This window comes from Terrapene carolina, unplaced genomic scaffold, assembly GCF_002925995.2.
Source record: "Terrapene carolina triunguis isolate 2854851 unplaced genomic scaffold, T_m_triunguis-2.0 Scaffold192, whole genome shotgun sequence".
NCBI classification, from domain to species: domain Eukaryota; kingdom Metazoa; phylum Chordata; order Testudines; family Emydidae; genus Terrapene; species Terrapene triunguis.
In genome coordinates, this window is record NW_020664543.1 from 7,983,450 (window position 1) to 8,004,601 (window position 21,152).

Consider the following 21,152-nt stretch of genomic DNA (forward strand, 5'->3'; position numbering starts at 1 on the left):
ATCCCCAGACAAATTTTTATCCCAGATCCCTAAGAGCATTGGCCCCCTCAAGGATTGAACTCACAACCCTGGGTTTAGCAGGCCAATTCCTTATGGCATTCAGCTGAGGAAAAGAACACACCCCTGGTTGATGTAGCTAAGACAATGTAACTCCCAGTTTAGATGCAGCTGTGTCAACAAAAGAGGGCTTTACATTAACATAACTGTCTACACTGGGAATTTTGTTGTTATAGCTATAGCTAACAGGAAAGTGTGTGTGTGTGCCATAGCCCTGACAGACATACCTATGCTGATATAACTTTTAAGTAGGCCTGTCAAGCGATTAAAAAAATTAATCCTGATTAATCACATGATTAAAAAAAGTAATTGTACTGTTAACAATAATAGAATACTATTTATATAAATATTTTTGGATGTTTTCCACATTTTCAAATATATTGATTTCAATTAGAACACAGAATCCAAAGTGTACAGTGCTCACTTTATATTTATTATAAATATTTGCACTGTAAAAATAAAATAAATAGTATTTTTCAATTCACTTAATACAAGTACTGTAGTGCAATCTCTTTATCATGAAAGTTGAACTTACAAATGTAAAATTATGTACAAAAATAAAACAATGTAAAACTTTAGAGCCTACAAATCCACTCACTCCTACTTCGTGTTCAGCCAATCGCTCAAACAAGTTTGTTGACATTTGCAGGAGATAATGCTGCCCACTTCTTGTTTACAATGTCACCTGAAAGTGAGAACAGGCATTCACATGGCACTTTTATAGCCAGCGTTGCAAAATATTTACATGCCAGATGCGCTGAAGATTCATATGTCCCTTCATGCTTCAACCACCATTCAAGAGTACATGCTGATGATGGGTTCTGCTTGAAAACGATCCAAAGCAGTGCGGCCCGACGCATGTTCATTTTCATCATCTGAGTCAGATGCTACCAGCAGAAGGTTGATTTTCTTTTTTGGTGGTTCAGCTTCTGTAGTTTCTGCATCAGTGTTTCTCATTTAAGACTTCTGAAAGCATGTTCCACACCCTGTCCTGATCAGATTTTGGAAGGCAGTTCAGATTATTAAAACTTGGGTCGAGTGTTGTAGCTATCTTTAGAAATCTCACATTGGTACCTTCTTTGCATTTTGTCAAATCTGCAGTGAAACAGAACAAAGTGCTGGGTCATCATCTGAGACTGCTATAACATGAAATATATGGCAGAATGCGGGTAAAACACAGAGCAGGAGACATACAATTCTCCCCCAAGGAATTTGGTCACAAATGTAATTGACGCATTATTTTTTTAATGAGTGTCATCAGCATGGAAGCATGTCCTCTGGAATGGTGGCCAAAGCATGAAGGGGCATATGAATGTTTAGCATATCTGGCACATAAATACCTTGCAATGCTGGCTACAAAAGTCCCATGCAAACATCTGTTCTCACTTTAAGGTGACATTGTAAATAAGAAGTGGGCAGTATTATCTCCCATAATGTAAACAAACTTGTTTCTCTTAGCGATTGGCTGAACAAGAAGTAGGACTGAGTGGACTTGTAGGCTCTAAAGTTTTACATTGTTTTGTTTTTGAGTGCAGTTATGGAACAAAAATGATACACTTTCATGATAAAGAGATTGCACTACAGTACTTGTATGAGGTGAATTGAAAAATACTATTTCTTAATTTTTGCAGTGCAAATATTTGTAATAAAAATAATATAGAGTGAGCCCTGAACACTCTGTATTATGTGTTGTAATTGAAATCAATATATTTGAAAATGTAGAAGAATGTAGAAGAATGTCCAAAATATTTAATAAATTTCATTTGGTATTCTATTGTTTAACAGTGCTACTAAAACTGTGATTAATCATGATTTTTTTAATCACGATTAATTTTTTTAGTTAATTACGTGAGCTAACTGCAATTAATTGACAGCCCCTACTTTTAAGTGTAGACCAAGCTACTGTAGAGTATAGTAATCGTGTGGCCATACTATAGCTGGGGTCCTAGCATAGGCCTATGGCATTCGTGCCTTAATATCCAGTCCTAGGTATGAGCCAACTGGCTGTATGCAAGAGTTTTCTCTCAAAGAAAGATGTTTCTATCCCCTGTACTGTACTGTACTGTACTGTTATTTACTTTCACAAACCAAAGAAGAGAATGAATGTCCATTTCAACAAAAATTTTTTACTTTGCTGTACCACCTTTCATCCTGAAGGATCTCAAAGTAGTTCACAAGTTCTGTACATGTATATATTGCTAATCATAACAGAGAAAATGTCAGTGAACTCACTTCCCAATGCTCAGAGAGGAGTCCTATATAAATTTTAGTGCACTATACTTGTTGCATGAAAATAGGTATCAGGACAAGTGCTGTTTATTATACAGTACTGCTTCTTATAGCAGCCAGAAATAAAGTACTATTTATTTTGTTTCATATCCTCATAGTTACTTGTAGTTGCATATTAATAAAGTACAAGTAAGACATTAAATATGCTAGTCATAGCATGAAAGCTAGCACCTATGTGCTATAATGTGTATTTCTCCTTTTCTGGATCTAGGTAACAGTTGAGACAAAAGTTTAAAACCTGAGCTGTGTGAGTTTCAACAGTTTTGGTATATAGGGGATTCATTAATGCCAGCCTCTTCTGATTCCAATTCACATGGGTTTTTTATTTATTCCTTTGAGTTTCAGGTATGACTTCAAAGCAAATTAAAACAAGCCAGTTATGTTTCACCTGGTTTAGCATCAAAACTATAAACTGGCTCAGGTTCATACTAAATGTTTAGTTTGGGATTTATAATTAAACAGAACCAGATGCGCTCTGTGGTTTTGGGCTCCATAATTAAAGTTTGGTTCAGATCTTAAAACTTGTGGGCCAAATGCTGTACAATCATTGGGCATACATTAGGAATGAATTTGGTCACTGTCAAAAGACCAGTTTGTGAACTTTTTAGATTAATTATTTACCATGATACCTACATTTAAAAATGCACTATTCTGCAGGTTTATAAGAACATCAAGCACTTAGGCCTGGTCCACACTACCCCCTCACTTCGGACTAAGGTACGCAAATTCAGCTACGTTAATAACGTAGCTGAATTCGAAGTACCTTAGTCCGAACTTACCGCGGGTCCAGACGCGGCAGGAAGGCTCCCCCGTCGATGCTGCGTACTCCTCTCGCTGAGCTGGAGTACCGGCGTCGACGGCGAGCACTTCCGGGATCGATTTATCGTGTCTAGACAAGATGCGATAAATCGATCCCAGAACATCGATTGCCTGCCGTCGGACCCGGAGGTAAGTGTAGACGTACCCTTAGATATTTGTTTGTAAGTATGAGAGTTAATGTTATGAAATTTGTAAAATGCATTCTTCGGGAAGGCTTTTTTCTGCTTTGCTTTTAATAATAATTGTATTTTATAAAACACCATTCCCATCCTTCTCCAACCCAGCAAGCAGGTTTGAGGGCCTAACATGGTTCTCAGATGGAGCAGCAAGTTCATGTAAAAATAGGCACCTTTTAAAAGAGATTAAATGTTGAGCATAGAAGAGTGCAAATTAAGTACAGGACTGTGGATATAACTGACAACTTTGGGGGTGAGCAGGGTTGTCAGGCTGTGCAATAATTGCATATAGTGGAGATTCACCCAAAAGGTAAAAGAACACAGGAGCATAAGCTGGGTTTGCTTGGTGCTGTAGCTGGACGGTGGAGTCTAGCAAGGTTCTAAAGCGCTGTGCAACAGTACATTTTAAAAAGTAGAACTGAATATAAATGATGAGGCAGCTTAAAACTTGTCTACACTGCACAGTTTTGTTGACAAAAAGGTGGAGGTGTACACACAACAATGCTGCTCCTGCCGATTTAACTTTCCTGCTATGCCGACCTCATAAACCCACCTCGAAGAGCGGCATAGAGCTTTTTGTGATAAAGTTAGAGCAACTCAATGTCAGTGTAGACGTGCTTGCTGGGTGGCCCACAAGGGCAATGCCCATCATGACCGCTCTGGTAAACAGTTCCTACTCTGCTGCCCTGCAGCCACATACACTGGTATGCGCCCCATCTCCTCTAAAGCCCCAGACATTTTTGAAATTCCACTTCCTTTTTGCTCCTCATGGACAGCTCACATTGCATCTTCCCAGCTGACCCCATGCCGGCTTTCCACAGCAAACGCGCTCCTGCCTGGAGTTACTGGGTCGGTAGGGAAAGGAGGCTGTGCAGTTGCAGCTCTGATCCAGCCATAGTAACTTGAACACCTATAAGCAGATTGCTCATGGCATGGATGAGAAAGGGCATGAAAGGGACACGCAGCAATGCCATGCTAAGATCAAGGAGCTGAGGCTGGTGCACCAGAAGGCCAGGGAGGCCAACCATCACGCTGGGACGGTGCCGAAAATATGCCGTTTCTAAAAGGAGCTGCATGCCATCCTTGGCTCTGACCCCAACGCCAAGAGCCCCATGGATTCTTTGGGGTGACGGAGGCAGCGGACAGCGAAGTCAACCCCGAGGACAAAGTGGATGAGGAGGTTGAGTTGAGGGGGACAGGTGAAAGGCTCGTCCAGTGGCATGGTGAACCAGTACCTCTTTTTGACTTCAGAGGGGTCTAGCGAGTCCAGCTCTGGCATGCCTGAAGCAGGAGAGGGGTGCTCCGGTAACTACTCATTTTGCTTTGATACTGCACAGGTACATGAGATAGAGGTATCCTTTATTTTGTTACACGGTGCATGTGGGAGAAGAGATTGAAATTAACAACACATGGCACTGTTTGCAAATGCTTCTCATTCCCCTGTGCATCTGCGCAGTGGGGGCCCTGCAGAAAAGTTTGTTAATGCAAATTGCACACCTAGATTGCCTGGAAATCCTCTGTAGAGATCTCTGGGAAACTTTCCTGCAGGTACTCTGCAATCCGCTGATGAAGATTCCTTGGCAGAGCTGCTTTGTTTCTTCCCCTGTTGTAGGAAACTTTTCCATGCTAATAGGCAATTACTTCTGCAGGAACCAAGGCAGCACACAGGCAAGCAGGATATGGACCCAATTTGAACCCGCGTGCATGCAGGAGATGCACCCTTGCATCTTCAGTTACCCTCAGGAGTGTGATTTCAGCTTGATCACCCCTTGATCGTTCGTGGAAAACGATGCCAGTATTCAGAAAAGTGTCCCTAGGTGCTTGTACTGATTCCCTTCTGAAGCCATCCAGACCCTTTTGTCCCATCTTGCACTCCTTCACCCCCCAGGGCGAACTCACTATGTTTAGTGCTCTGGCCATGCTGTGTGCTTGCCAAGGGAAAGTGAGAAAAAGGTGTATAACTTTTATGATTCAAGACTGTGAGTACACACACAATACTGACTCTGTGTATTGTTTTTGTTTGTTTGTTGTTTTTTTTTGCTTCTGCAGATGTACCCTTGAGGGACAGCTCCTACACATCGGCGGAGTGAGTGCCTCCATCAGATAAGGAGGTGAATGAGGAGGGGTTAGATGGACATGTTTTGAGAAGTGCTGCAATCGTCTGTTCAAGCCAATAGCAAGCACCGAGCCTGGAGAGAGACAGTAAATGAAAAACTAGAAATGGATAGCCAGGGGACGAGACACGGGCAGGAGTGGATAATAGAGAGTCAGGAGCAGATGATAAAATTCATGGAGGACCAAACAGAGATGCTCAGGTCCCTGATTCTGCTGCAGGCAGAACACATGCATGCTTGACTCCCCCTGCAGCCCATACAGAACTGCATTCCATGCCCTCCCCAAACTCCCCACTCATGTTCCTAGCCTGTCTCAGTACCTCTTGCATTCTATCCCAAGGACATTTTCCATAACAGCAGCTGGACTTACACACAGCTGGTGACATCCTCATTTCAGAGAGTGCTACTCAGTGTCATGTCCCTTGTAAGAAATGTTAATCTGTGTATTGCTGTTTAAGAAAAATTTAGTCTTAAAAAGACACTGGTTCTTTATTTGTGACCTACACAAGGTGGTTGCAGCAGAAATGTATACACTGGCAATTGGCACATTGGCAGACTACAATTAATGCTCAGGCAGGAATCATTACAAGGGTCATTCAAGGTGGCAAGTAAACAGTGTCTGGCTGAATGCATTACAGAAAGACGTATTACTGGGTCTCATTGTCAAAATGCTGCCTCAAAGCCTCCCTGATTCAAATGCCCCCCCGTTGAGCCCCTCTAATAGCCCTGGCATCTGGATACTCAAAATCATCTGCCAGATGAGTCACCTTAATGCTCAACCCCTGGGGAAACTTTTCCCCTTTGGCTTCATAAAGGTTAGGCGGAGCACAGCAGGCTGCTATGAGTATGGGAATATTTTCCTCATTGATGTCTAACCTGACAAAAAGGCAGCACCAGCAACCTTTTAATCTGCCAAACACACTTTCTACTGTCCTCCTGCACCTGCTGAGCTTGTTGTTGAAGCGCTCCTTGCTGCTGTCAAGGTTTCCAGTGTATGGCTGCATAAGCCACAGGACTAAGGGGTAGGCTGGGTCTCCTAGGATGAGCATTTCAGATCTGAAATGAAAGTCCCTGCATGCAGCTTTCTATACAGGCCAGTTTTCCTGAAGATGCTTGCATCATGCACCTTCCCTGACCACCCTGATGTCAGTGAAATTACCCCAGTGATCCACCAGCGCCTGCAATATCATAGAGAAATAGCCCTTTCTGTTGATGGTCTGGGGCCAAAATTGGGATATGCATGCCATCTATCACCCTGCTGCAGTTAGGGAATTCCATTGCCGCAAATCCATCCAGTATTTCCCACACGTTGCTGAGAGTCACAGTCCTTTATAGCAGGAGGCAATTAAGGGCCCTGCACACTTGTATCACTGCAACTCCCATGGTGGACTTTGAAACTAATTTGCAACTGAGCGGTTGCAGTCTGCAGTTGCCAGCTTCCACACAGTGATCACCACTCGCTTTTCTAACACTAGGGCAGCTCTCATTTTGGTGTCCTTGCACTGCAGGGTGTGAGCAAGCTCCACACACAGTTCAAGGAAGGTGGCTTTGAGCATGTGAAAGTTCTGCAGCCACTGCTCATCATCCCATACCTGCATCACAATCTGATCCCACTACTCAGTGCTTGTTTCCCGAGCCCAGTAGTGATGGTCTACCGTGTGCAGCTGCTCCATGAATGTCAACATAAATCTTGAATGGTTTCTATCCAGGCACACACAACAGGGCAGGCACCACGGCTTCCTGTTCAGATTTGCAGCTCATTAAATACTGCCGGATCAGCCACATTGTGTTCATAGTGTTTATCACAAGACTTGGTGAGCAGTGCAGGATCCATGCTTTCAGGCAGAGATGGAGGGTACAAAGTTTACCGGGGCAGTTGGAAAATGGCACGAAACATAGTTGAAAGCCTTGGAATTATGGGATGGAGAAAACTGACCCAAAAATCGGGACTGTCCCTATAAAATCGGGACATCTGGTCACCCGACTTGGTGTTGGCTGTGGTTAGACATTGTGGGGTGTAGGAGGTTCTTAGCTATGCACACAACAGGGATGAAGACTGAAGATAGAATAGGGCGAGCCCTGTTGCCTGCCTGGTACTGGGCTGTGTTGGATGCAACTGGGGTGCAGTAGAGCTCCCAGCTGCTACAGGAGGATAACACTGAGGACAGCCCTGCCCTCTGCCTGGTAAAGCTGGGAGAATCCCTACTGAGGGTGTGTGGTGTGGGTGGGAGTGCTATGACTGGCCTGTGCAGCAATAGGGAGGGGGAAGAGCCCTGTGCCTAGGCTCTGGAGCAGGGGGGAAATAGCAGACTGTGGGGATTGAAGCTGGCAAGGGGTGGAGGGATGCCATGTTTTGGACACAGGTATAGAGTAGGGGGAGTCCTGGGGTTGGAGGCTCTGTACTGGCTGCGTGAGGAGAGCCCTGCGGCAGGTGCAGAGGCTAGAAAGCTACAGGAGGCAGAGAGCCCTGGGCGGGGGCAGCCCTGTACTCTCTGTGGCTGTGGTATGAGGAGAGCCCTGTGGTGGCTGCAGCCGTAGGGCCCAGGGAACCTGGCGGGAGTCGAGGGGAGCCGCGCGCCCGACCCTGCGCTGAGGGATGAGCGCCCGGGAGGTGGGCTCGGGGGCGGGCAGCGTTGCCCGGCGCTGGGGCTCTAACATGGCTCTCCAGCCGAAGAGCTGCCGGCGCCGCAGCGCCACCTGGCGGAGCTCGGCGGCCTGGCAGGTCACGTGAGGCGCTCAGGGCCTGCTGCCGCCGCCGCTTCCCCCAGTCAGAGCGGAGCGAGCCGAGGCAGAGACGAAGAAACAAGATGGCGGCCGGTAGCGATCCGGAGCGGGACGCCGGCAATTCGGATTGATCCCCCGGCCCTCGCAGTTCGGCGGCCCCCCTCCTCGGCCCGGAACCCTCGCAGGGGGGGGAGCTTCGCCGCAGCTGCCTGTCCGGACTCCGAGCGCCCTCCCCAGCCTTCCCTGCCCCTCCCTTCCCCCCTCGGCCAGCGCCCAGAGATGCGGGGCCGGCGAGGCAGGCCGCCCAAGCAGCAGCAGCCTGTGGCGGCCACCGCTCAGGCGAGCTCCCCGGCTCCGCCCGCCCCACCGGGCCCCATTGGGGGGCTGAGGTCCCGGCAGCGGGGCAGCAGTCGGGGCAGGTGGGCGGCCTCGGCCCAGGTGGAGGCGGTGGGGCCCAGGCCGAGGGGGGCCGGGGCTGCTCAGGCCTCTTCCTCCTCCACCGCCTCCCCCAGAGGGGGCAGCAAGAGGAAGGGAGGCAGCGGCAGCAGCAGCACCCCTGGTGGTGGAGGCAGCAGCAGTAGGGGCAGGGGCAGGGCTGGGGCTGGAGGAGCAGGGGGAGGAGGCGCAGGAGGCAGCTGCAGCAGCAGCCAAGGCAGGGCTGCCTCGTCCAGGAGGAGCATCAGCAAAGTGGTGTACGATGATCATGAGAGTGAAGAGGAGGAGGAGAGCGTGGTGTCCGAAGAGGAAGAGGAGGGGGACCCCGAGGATAACCAGGACTCCGAGGAGCAGGAGGAAGAGGAGATCATGGAGGAGGAGGACGACGACGACTCCGATTACCCCGAGGAGATGGAGGATGAAGATGATGCCAGCTATTGCACTGAGAGCAGCTTCAGGAGCCACAGCACCTACAGCAGCACCCCAGGTATACAGTCAATGGGATGCACTGTCAACGAAGGGGAGGGCACCCTACATGCTCCCTCTAGGTTTGGAAACACACATTCCCAGGGGAGGGGGAAGGCAAGCAATAGTAAGGGATGCCTGCGAGCAGACACAGGGGGGGAGAGGCATGCAAATCAAGTGGTGCTGGCAACCACACAAATGCGTTGGGAGTCAGAAGGTGCTTATAAACTCACACAGAGAAGGAGAAATATGTGCACAGTAGGGATGCTATCAAACACAGAGAGAGAGGGCTTGCAACTACATAGACGCATGCTACACCAGAAAGTGTTCACAAACAGTGGCGAAGGAATTGTATAGAGCATCCAATGGTACTTTTATAAAGGAAAAAGAGATGCACGCATACTAAAAGGGTCCTTGCAAATACATATAGATAAGGATGCCTGTAACATCAAGTTCTTCTTGCAGACACAAGGAAAGGAAGTGCATGCAACATGAGGTGTCCTCCAAAAATTAAACTCAGGATTTGCAAGTGTTCCTTGCAGACATGCATACAGTGTTTAGTGGCCTCAGAACAAAACTAGCTTTACTAGAAGGGAAAGGAGGTGCATTGTTCAAAATGGAGATTGCATTGTTGCAGTTTGGGGAAAAATTCACAGGGCTTCATTGCACTGGTTTAAACCCAGTTTTAGTTACTGGTGTGTTTAAAAAAAAAAAAAAAAAAAAAAAAACCACATCCAAACATTGAACTAAAAGTGGTAAAAATGGAAGTCAAAGGTGAAGTAGGTTTAAGTCTTCAGAACACTTGCATTTAAACCCTGCATTTATTTTAAAATGTGGCAAACTTTAAAACTTGGTTTATTAATTAGGGGTTTGAGGCTCACTTTGATTATTTGGATATACAGTTTTACTATTTTAATTATAAAATGTATTCTTTTTACATCAGTAACAAAAATCTGGTCGTCTTTCAAATTTTTAAACCCTGCACTCCTCTTTTCCCATAATTTGCTTTGTTGTAGGAGTTTTTGACGCTTCACTCAAAAATTATGATTTGTCTAGATTTGCACCACTTTTTATTTAGGGTTCACTTTCACTCCAGTAGAGTTTAGGCTTGACCTTTTTTTTTTAAAAAAAGGTCCTGATTCAGGGAGGTATTTAAGCCCAGGCATACATTTAAATTATCTTGTTGAATTGGGCCATAGGCAACAAACACTCTTGCAATCTAAGTATTTGGTATTGGGGAGAAAAACAGATAGCTTGTGTGAATTTATTGTACTTAATAAAATAGCTGTGTGGTCTTGTACAACTTGTAGACAACTTTTGAGAAGGAGAAGTAGTAGTTCAGGTTGCTAGAATGTGTCATTTGTTTTAATTATTTGTCTGCTTAATGGATATATGCAAAGGGGATGCCATTATGTGGCTTTGCAAAACTTCGAAAGGAGTAGAATTTTTTTTTAAAGGCACCACTTTCATATCCTAAGGATCCTAAATTCAGTAGTCTTTTAAAAGAAATTGCAAGACAATTTAAATATAATGTAACTGCCAAAGAGAGATCATCTTTTGGAAAATGGATTTTAGTTCACCTGTAGGGATCGTACTTTGATCAGTTTGATGTCTTTCAAATAGTTCTTGTTTAAAGATGAATTGTTGTACCAAGTTAGACCCAAGCACTGAAAGTTACTATTCTGCATTTTCTTAACTAAATGGAAATGTAATAGTTATGTGGGAGCTTTTCATAGTTACCCACCTTCTCCTGCTTGGTCAAGGGAAGAATTTGTTTCCTGACTTCATAGGCTCATGCTGAGAAATATTTTGATGCCAAAAATCCAGGTGTAAGATCCATTATATAGAATACAATAGAGAATTTCTCAAGTCCTGAGAAAAAGTACCTAAATTAAAGAGATTAAATATTTTGGCAAGCAACAAGATACCTTTGGGCACATGTGAATATTGTCACTGTATGCATACACAAGTGTATGTGGTATTTAAGTGCCTACTACTAAAACAACAATGCACTTTATAAGAACTGGTAGAATTATAAATTTATGTGCTTATTTGAGTTTAAATCTCCAATTTAAAAATGTGTACATTTAAAATGTTATCTTTTGAGGCATCACATATATAGACCCCAAACTTGTCGCTGAGTTGCCAGTTGGTGGCAAGAAAAACTGTATTGTAGCCTGTCTGGTATTTTAGCAGTATACTGAAAGGTTTACTTTTTAAGTTACTTAAATAATTTTGTGTCTTAAGTTGCCTCTCAAATTCTTATTTTCAGAAAAGAAGCAAGTGATGCCTAATGTTGCTTATTACAGGTGATGAATAATAAAGTACCAACTTTTAGTTTGGCCAGCTGTAAGTCTGTGTCCAGTTCCTGCTGAACAAATATGTGTATCACAAACACTGCCACTTACAGATAGCAGTAACTGGTATCTTAATCTCATCAGATCCTAGAAGTGATTTGGGCATGGAACCTGAACTGCCCTCTCATTGGAGGTGTGGTCCTATTCATGGTTGCAGCATTTTTGCAGAGATGTGTGTGGGGAAATTATGATGCTGCTGCCTGTGCTGTGCAGACAATTTAAGTACAAGTGTCAGTCAAACACTTCTCACCAGCCATATGTGGACACTTCAAACAAAAATCACGTTCAGTTTACATGAGTGAGATAGATTTTTAAATTTTTTAGAATTGTATTAATATATTGAAAGATAACATGATGATATGTCCCTAGAGCATAAGAATGACCATACTGGGTCAGACCAAAGGTCCATCTAGCTCAGTATCCTGTCTTCCAACAGTGGCCAATGCCAGGTGCCCCAGAGGGAATGAACAGAACAGGTAATCAAGTGATCCATCCCCTGTCACCCATTTACAGCTTCTCGCACACACAGGCTAGGGACACCATCCCTGCCCATCCTGGCTAATAGCCATTGATGGACCTATCTTCCATGAATTTATTTAGTTCTTTTTTGAACCCTATTATAGTCTTGGCCTTCACAACATCCTCAGGCATGGAGTTTCACAGGTTGACCTTCCGTTGTGTGTGTGAGTGGGGGAAGGGGGCTCAGTTTTTTTGTTCTACTGGAAAGTTTGTGATGTCTCTTGAATGTGCATATTGGAGTATCTAATACTTTTGATACTTGAATATTTAAGTTTAGAAATAAAAAAAAAACTTAGGAATATCATTATGGCATTGACATAAAGCTTGACAATTAGTGCAGATTCAGTTGTAAGCACAACCATTATGGCTGCTTGTTGCTTCCAAGGGATGTGATGTTTTTCTTTTGCTGGGGGAGCCAGCATCAGTCATGTTTTGCCAATCAGCTGGTAGAGGGACTTTGACTAGTTCAGCAAATTTACTGTAGTTTGATGCAACGCTGATCCAAGTATCCCTATTCTATTATGCCTTTGACGTCCATTATTTTAGCAAGCAAATTTTGAGATAGTTATCCTTTGTGTTCTGTATTTCAAAACATTGTCTCCTCCACGTGTCCACTCTAACCTTTTACTTTAAGCTTATTATGATGTAATTATGCATATCCAATACTTCAGGTACATTGCTTAATTTAAAACCACGTGCTTAAACAAGATGCCCGAACAATCAGTCTCATCCTACCCTCCATCTCTTTCTCAATTATTTCCTCCTTTCCCACAAAACCCGGGGAAAGCAGTTGGTTCTTGCAGCATGTCTTCAAATCAGAGAATGAAATGTCAGTATGGCTGACAAATGATTCCTAAGCACTGGATTTGTGAAGAGCCAGAGGACTATGTGTATAAACACTTCATTAAATTTCTTGACTTGGATTCCGTCAATGTGAAAGTTAATGCAGCTATAAGCCATCATTATTTGCTTCTGAAGCTAGTCACTTTACCAGAGTGTTCTTACTTTTGTAGCAGAATTATTCTATTGGAGAATTATAAGTGTTGCACATCTCTCAAACTTTTTAACTGTTTGTAATTTTTATTGCCTAATATTCTTTAATGTACCAGGTTATTTAAATGAAGGGGAGTTATTTAAATGGGGAGTTATTTCAATGAAGGCACTAAGGTTTGATATTGAGGTACGTAAACTAAACTTTACTGATCCTGTCTGCGCTGTAGGAATATTCACACAGCACTGACTAAACTCCTGAAGTCTTTACCAAGCATGCACTGGGCTTTAAATAAAACCTGGCATGGCTTCTCTTAAGGCAGTCTCTAACTGGTTTTTTAATTATGTAGAGAAGATGTCACCTAGACATCATGCCTATTATGAAGGAACACAAGAGGTGATTTGACAATCCTAGTGAGAAGTTTGTGTAAAAGAACAAGTGAATAGGTTTGTGGCTAATTCTGTTGCATTGACTTGCAGCTTTTACCAGAAAGGGGAGAATTTGTATGCTAGCTCAAGAATCTCTTAAAAATCCATTTAAAATAAAAACCGAAACAATTATGGTCTATTTGCATAAATTAAAAAAAAGGAGCATTCTTTGTGTGAATAGTTGGATTTGAACTCCTCCTTAGCTTATTAGCAGTTGAATATTGTGCCATACTAGTTACCTTGTAAATTTCTTCTAGTTCTGCAGTAAGGTTTCAGATTTGACCTATGATCTCAGTGTCACATGGTATTAATATATAGACAAATAATTATTATAATTGGTCAATATAATTTTGGGTAGATTTTCTTGTTTTTTTCCATGGAGAAATTTAAATATACTTTATTCTAATTCCTAAATTAAGTTTACATATGCTGAATATAATTGTAGCTCCTCTAATAATAAAATAAAGCTGTCAGTCATCCTAAATTGCTGAAAAGGTAGCTAAATTGCATCAATCCTGTAAATTTTCAATTTTGGATCCCTGGGTTGAAATTTTGCTTACAGGATAGGTGACTATGAGTACCTCTCAGAATGGCCACACTGGTCTTAGGTATTGGTATATCTCATACTATTCACCAAAACATTTAAAAGGATGTGGGAAGTAGTTAGTAAACGACATAGTCTTTGTAGTTGACTAGTATTTAGAGGGATCCATATAGTTTTAATGCAGATGGTCAGGTTTATAAGAAACTAAACTTATGTAAAACCAGCATGTATCTGCTTGTTTCAGAAGCAACTAACACCCACTGTTTTTAGAAGTGTGCTGACATCCTTGATGCTTAAAAAAAAAAAAAAAAAAAAAAAAGAATAGGCCACAATAACTTCAAATTTCATTTCACAGCAGTATAAGTGGTGGGGAGGGGAGGGGTGTGTGTTTGGGACAGATCCAGTGGCTCACAAGGGAGTGCAATACTCTATAAATCAAAAGTTGAGCCCAGAAAATGATACTCATGCTCCAGTCAAAGGACTATATTCTGGTCTGTCTCATCCATACTGTCCCTGCTGCAGTTCTACAAACAATTTGGTGTGGGGTGTTTTATAGGAAGCTGGTACAATTTCTGTGTCTAATCTTGATTTCTTTTCCAAGAAATAGAAGTAAACTGAAAAAAGGTGCACATCTTGCACAGCAACATCGAAACTGGTTCCATAGTTGTGAGTAGAGCTGGTCAGAAATTTTCTGACTGAATGTTTTTGTGTCGGAAAATGCTGATTTGTTGAAACTGAAACATTTTTTGGAAACATATCTCGGTGTATGAAATTTCATTTTGAAAGAAAAATTGAAAATTTTTTTTTGATGAGGTTGAAATGTTCCATTTTGACCACTTTGGAATAGAATGATTTTCCCTTTCTAAATGACTATTTTGTTTTTTTATTATATAATATAAAAATGAATGACCCAAAACAATTTTTTAAAAATCATTTTGCAGGAAATCTTAGGGGTTTTTTTGTTTGTTTGTTTTCTTTCCATTTTGGAACCAAAAAACCCTTCAAAATTGCAATTTTTCCTGGAAATACAAAATCCAGTTTCTGCCTCGCTCTAGTTGTATCATCTCCTCAAACTATAGAAAAGTTCTGTGGCACAGCATTTTTATCTGAAACTTGGGTAACTCAAAATAATGTGTAGTGTAGCAATCAACTAATCTTTAAAACTGCCTCTTTTTTCACATCTGTTAAAAACAAATATTTTTTAAAAGGCTTTCTTTGACTAAGCTTGGCATATTGAAAAGTGAGGTAGGAGCTGAGGAGAGTCCCTGTTTCTAGGGAACCCTCATGCCTCTAGAGCAGCACATTATTAATTGGGAATAAACCTTCATGTCGAAGATGCTGTGTTCAGGCCCTAAATCTGGAAGAAAATCCAGTTTTTATTTTAGCACATAACTAGTCTGGGTTATGTATGAATTACATTGTTTGAAAGATTCTGTGGGAACTGTCACCAAATACAAACACGTAATCTCTCCTCTTCTTGGCTGCAAAACTCTGCTAAAATCTGAATACTGAATTATGGGTTTGGGGTTGGTTGTTTTTTTTTTTTTTTTTTGTACAACGTGATGAAGTCCGTATCCTAAACAGGACAGGGAACATCCTTTTGTTCCCTGTGCTCTTTTATGTGTCTCCTGATCTCTGCAAAAGGTGATGATATAACAAAAAACTCTGAACTGAGGTCTTGGCAGGTAAGTGAAGAAGAATTATAATTCATTACTTACATTTTAGCTGGCCTGGCTGTTCCTATTGGCAGTTTTTGGAGGAGAGAAACTAAACTTAGTTGAGAGCTTTCTGGGCTAACAGATGCTGGAAGCAGCTCCTATTGGTCTCGAGATCATGTTTGGTCAATTTAAGGCATGGCAGTAACTGTCTCTGGTGGAAGTAGAGTTTAAACCTTCCCTTGACTTCTGATTGGAATTCAGGTTGTTGGTTCTTTATAACTTTCAAATTGGTTTTGGACCTGGTTAGCTGAGAGATTGCTTCTCCTTGTGTGGTGCTTCTGCATTTGTGGTTAGTTGGAATACACTCAGTTTAAACAAGAGGGGGCTTCTGAGAAGGCCTTTTCCATGAAGGTCTCCCCCATTGGAGTTTGTTTCTTTCCTGCCCACCAGAGCCCACCTTTGTTAACTTTCAGGACCTGCTGCAAAGGCCATCTGTTTTAATACATTTAAAGTGGCAGAATATGGGATATAAGGTACAGCTTGGTTTTTTGATTAGCAGGTGAATAATTGAATAATGTAGTCTGTATTGTATTTGTTTTACAATTAAAATACACAATAATTAACTAGAAAAGTGCCCACAGACCTAATGGGTGCATATTGTGGGTTATAAAATAAAAGAAATAGGGATAAGAATAGGCACAATGACCCAGATATATGCAGTGTAGTTGTAGCTGTGTTGGTCCCAGGATATTAGAGGGACAAGTGGGTGAGGTAGTATCTTTTCTTGGACCAACTTCTGTTGGTGAGAGAGACAAGCTTTCAAGCTACTCTTCAGGTCTAGAAAAGGCACTCCCAGCGTCACAGCAAAATGCAAGGTGTGCAACACATTGTTTAGCAGCGTAAGTAGTCAGCATATTTTGTAAGGGACCATCCAGGGTAGAGTGGCCTGTTAACACCTCTGTAGTCATAGGACAAAAAGGGGGGGTCCATGATTTTTAGTGTCTAGCAGAGTGATGAATTTAAGCTCCTAGGCTCATCTTTTGAAAGTGTTGTGCAGGTTTCCTTTGAGGATGAAGACTGATAGGTCAGATATAGAGCGATCACTTTGTGAAAAGTGTTCACCCACAGGTGATAGATTTTTTTTTTTTTTTGGTCTTATTTTTTTGTGTGAGTTCATTCGAGAGCATAATGAATGTCTGGTGTCACCGACATAGTTGTTATTGGGGAATTTAGTGCACTGGATGAGATACACCGCATGTGTGGGATCCGTGAACCTTGAAAGGTGTGTTGTGGATGTTCGTGGGAAAAGCAGTTGGGGAGGGAAAATTCTAAAGGATCTTGTAAAGTCAATTGTGGGCTTGAAAAACCTTTGAATGCTCTCTTTAAATAAATATTAGTTAAATTTTCCTGTTATTGGAATGCAGATTTCTAAAGTCCCAAATCTATGCACAGTTAGTATGGAGTTACATGTTATCTAATATCTAGTTTTCTGGGTTGAATCCAGCCCAAGTAAGCAGTGACCAAAATTGTTGGCTGCTTGCTAATTGTTCATTGTAAAATGAGTTTGATCTCTGTTCCATTCCTGTTGGTGAATTTTGTGATATAGATGTTTGTCCATCAAAGTTGGTACTAATGAATAGCCTTGATGATGATCCTTGTCATTTTTGCTGAGATCAAGTGGTAGAGATTGCCCCTTTATTCCTAGATCTGACCTGGATGTCAGGGTGTGGGTTGGTGAAACATATTATACTGGTAAAAATTCCTTCCTACCAGTATAATTGTATGCACAATAAGGGGTTGCACTAATTTAATAACATTTTTAATCCGGTTACTTAAATTGATATGAAAATTGTAGACAAGCCTTTGGAGAGGGGGGTTTAGGACGCAAAGTTCGGACTGGTTTGTATCTAGAGTTTTTGTTTGGACCCATCTCTGCTAATGATATATTAATCTTGGCATTGGAGCATTTCTGTGAAAGGAAATAGCATAAAAGGGCTCTTTCTATTTGAAATAAGAGAGAAAACCATTTGAAATTGTCTGTTAGTCTTTAAGGTGCCACTGGACTCCTTGTTTTTGTGGATACAGACTAACACGGCTACCCCCTGATACTTGAAATTGTCTTGTTTCAGACCAGCTGAGTGGCCAGAGTTTTTTTCCTCAAGACATTTTTGTATGGTAATCTTAGAACTCTTAGGATCAGTTTTGAATAGATTTCTGTGGGTATAGAAAAAATCTGAATATTTGAAAATTTACTTCATTTGCAAATAATGGTAGTGCAAAACTAAGCTTTATAGTTCAGCTGTGGATGTGGTGTTGCGTGTCTGTCACATTTACTGTCAGTCTTTATGATTCTGTCTAATGAGTCCGTCTAAAAAAAGTCATACAGACCTTTTGCATTAAGGAAATCTTTCAGTGGAAGGTTGCTGCTTTGATTTGTACCCTCTGCTTAGTCTTATTAATTGTTGATGTTTGGTACAACAAGCATTCCTCGAGAGATTGAGGTTGAGATATAATTGGAGAAAAGTAATTGTGAATTTCTCTTGAGATGTCATTTTTAAGGAAAATTATAATGGTCATCTTAGGTTGCTCAGCACATTTGCCTTTTGGGTAATTGGTATAAAATGTATTATCTGAAGGACCAAAAAAAACTGTCAAAAAGTTATCCTCGCATATACTTTTTATGTTTAGATCTTTTATGGCCAGGAAAAATTTCTTGTTCTTTTCAGCTGCTCAGTCCTACTTTGCAAAGAGGTGTTTGTTGCTTTCTAACATAAAATTCCAATGGCTAACTTCACTAGGTGACAACAAAGGTAGCAAAAACGTTTTACTGTCATACAGTCCTATACTATAGGAATTGCCAGCTAATGCTAATCAAACCTTAGCGCAAGCCAGCTAACAAACTCTTTTTTTCTGTGTCTGCCTCTCCAATGGCAGTCCCGGATTCCTCTCATACATTATTCATACCGAGGGTTGTGAGGATCGAGCCTCTACATTACAAAATGTCATTCTTGAACTTTTGGAAGCCCCTAGAAAATAAGTCCTCAAATTCATTAGAACTTGTGGCTGTGTATAGCTTAAATTTAGAACATCTACTGGCATACTGACCATACCACACAGCCATCTCTTGTCATTTTGTTAAAAGAATTTAAGAAATTTATTGTACATGGCTGCAGAATTCTTGTACCGCTTCTGTGTGAAGCAGTTATAAGTGTGTGTTTGTCAACACACCAATTCTCTTGATGCTTCAAGTCAAAGCTTTCTGATCTGGGCATATTAGATTTATATGAATGCTCTTTCATTATTAATACTTGAATAATTGGTGCCACATCAATTACATTGTTTAGTCTTTAGTTTTAAATACAGCCATCTCCTCAGTCAGAGAGTAGAAAATGGGAAGGAGCTGCTAAATCAGGCTCTCTCGCCTGGAAACTGCTGCTGAGCGGTAGGGTCTCAATCACACCCTAGATCAGGGGTCGGCAACCTCTGGCACGTGGCTTACCAGGGTAAGCACCCTGGCGGGCTGGGCCAGTTTGTTTACCTGCCGCGTCCGCAGGTTCGGCTGATTGCAGCTCCCACTCGCCGCGGTTCGCTGCTCCAGGCCAATGGGGGCAGCAGAAAGCCGTGGCCAGCACATCCCTCGGCCCGTGCCGCTTCCTGCAGCCCCCATTGGCTTGGAGCAGCGAACCACAGCCAGTGGGAGCCACGATCGGCCGAACCTGCGGACGTGGCAGGTAAACAAACTGGCCTGGCCCGCCAGGGTGCTTACCCTGGCGAGCCGCATGCCAGAGGTTGCCGACCTCTGCCCTAGATCACTAGAAAGCCATGGAACATGAGTTGAGCAGGAGTGGAGTTCTGCCCCTGCTTTGTATGGGCTCACCCAGAATGGCCTTGCAGGTGGGATTTTGATTCAGGGACTAGGTGAAAGGGTATGCATGAGCTGTGAAAGGATGCAGCACTCATGAAATAAAGTCCTGCTTCTTTGTGGGAACCATAACTATGAATAGTATGACTCTTTGATTAAGTGTTAGGTTTAAATTTAGACACCATCAACTTGAAATCTAACCAATTAAAATAAAAAGTGAAAAGTAGTTTCAGGTATTACACCTGCTTCTGAGTCCTTCTGCCAATTTGTTGTGGTTTTTACTATCACATTTTCTTTCTTTTTTTAAAATATTCCTTTCTGTTGTTATATGAGAAAACACAACTGTAAACTGACTGTAAGGGAAATGGTGAACTGAAGTGGTACATAAAAGTGGAGTAAATCTGACTGTGATGCATATGTATTGGTGACATCAAAATAACCATGCCCCATGCATGTATTTCAGTGTGTAATTGTAATGAATACAGCTGTCTGTGTGTACATGTGCTCTGATTTTTTTTAATCTTTTAATAAAGCTGAAGAAAGATATGTCTAAAGTCATGTCTGCATGAGAAAGCTATACCAGTTTAATTTATATTGGCTTTTGACCAGTTTAAACTGATAAAAACCTCTGTGTGGATACTTTTTAAATTCAGTTTGTCTGGTTTATTTTAGTTTACCTTTAGCATTAATCAATTAAAGTTAAACCAAGATAAGCCTGGTTTAAACCAAAATAAGTATCCACACAGGTTTGCAGTAGTTTAACTAAATTGGTTTAAAATCTTACTTTTAGAGTTGGTGTAACTTTCTTAAATAGACAAAGCCTAAGGCCTGTCTACATTTAAAAAATAGATCGACCTAGCTACATGGCTCATGACTGTGAAAAATGTTGTGCCCTGAGCGCTGTAGTTTTGACCTAACCCCTAGTGTAGACATGGCAAGTTTTACTTTTTAAAAAAAAAGTAAATTGTCAAATCTCAGTGTCTGAAAACTTAACCATGAAAGACATCTTCAGAAAAAAGCCAAACTGTTTTGCAGAGCAATCTTAAATCTCAGTCCAAAGGGAAGCTTTTTCGGAGATGTGCAATCACTTGAAAATAATGGTTTATAATGTAAATGCTTCCTCTGTAGTCATATTATTGTTAGGGCTGTCAAGCGATTAAAAAATTAATCATGATTAATCACGTGATTAAACAATAATAGAATACCATTTATTTAAATAGTTTTGGATATTTTCTACATTTTCAAATATATTGATTTCAATTACAACACAGAATACAAAGTGTACAGTGCTCACTTTATATTTATTTTTATTACAAATATTTGCACTGTAAAAAACAAAAGAAATAGTGTTTTTAATTCACCTAATACAAGTACTGTAGAGCAATCTCTTTATCATGAAAGTTGAACTTACAAAAGTAGAATTATGTACCAAAAAAAACTACATTAAAAATAAAACCATGTAAAATTTAGAGCCTACAAGTCCACTCAGTCCTACTTCTTGTTCAGCCAATTGCTCAAACAAGTTTGTTTACATTTGCAGGAGATAATGTTCACAATATCACTTGAAAATGAGAACAGACATTCGCATGGCATTGTTGTAACCAGTGTTGCAAGATATTTATGTGCCAGATGCACTAAAGATTCTTATGTCCCTTCGTGCTTCAACCACTGTTCCAGAGGGCATGCGTCCATGCTGATAATGGGTTCTGCTTGA

The 21,152-nt window shown here is 41.6% G+C and overlaps 1 protein-coding gene across 4 annotated transcripts in view; it reads left to right on the plus strand.

Moving 5' to 3' along the window:
- Positions 1-8,245: 8,245 nt before the first annotated feature.
- BPTF (bromodomain PHD finger transcription factor) overlaps positions 8,246-21,152 on the plus strand; it is a 90,970-nt gene continuing 78,063 nt past the window's right edge. For all 4 annotated transcript variants that reach the window (XM_024192534.3, XM_024192533.3, XM_026654399.2 and 1 more), the window contains exon 1: positions 8,246-9,101. In XM_024192534.3, coding sequence (XP_024048302.2) covers positions 8,459-9,101 — 643 coding nt within the window. In that variant the 5' untranslated portion in view covers positions 8,246-8,458. The remainder of the gene's footprint in view (positions 9,102-21,152) is intronic.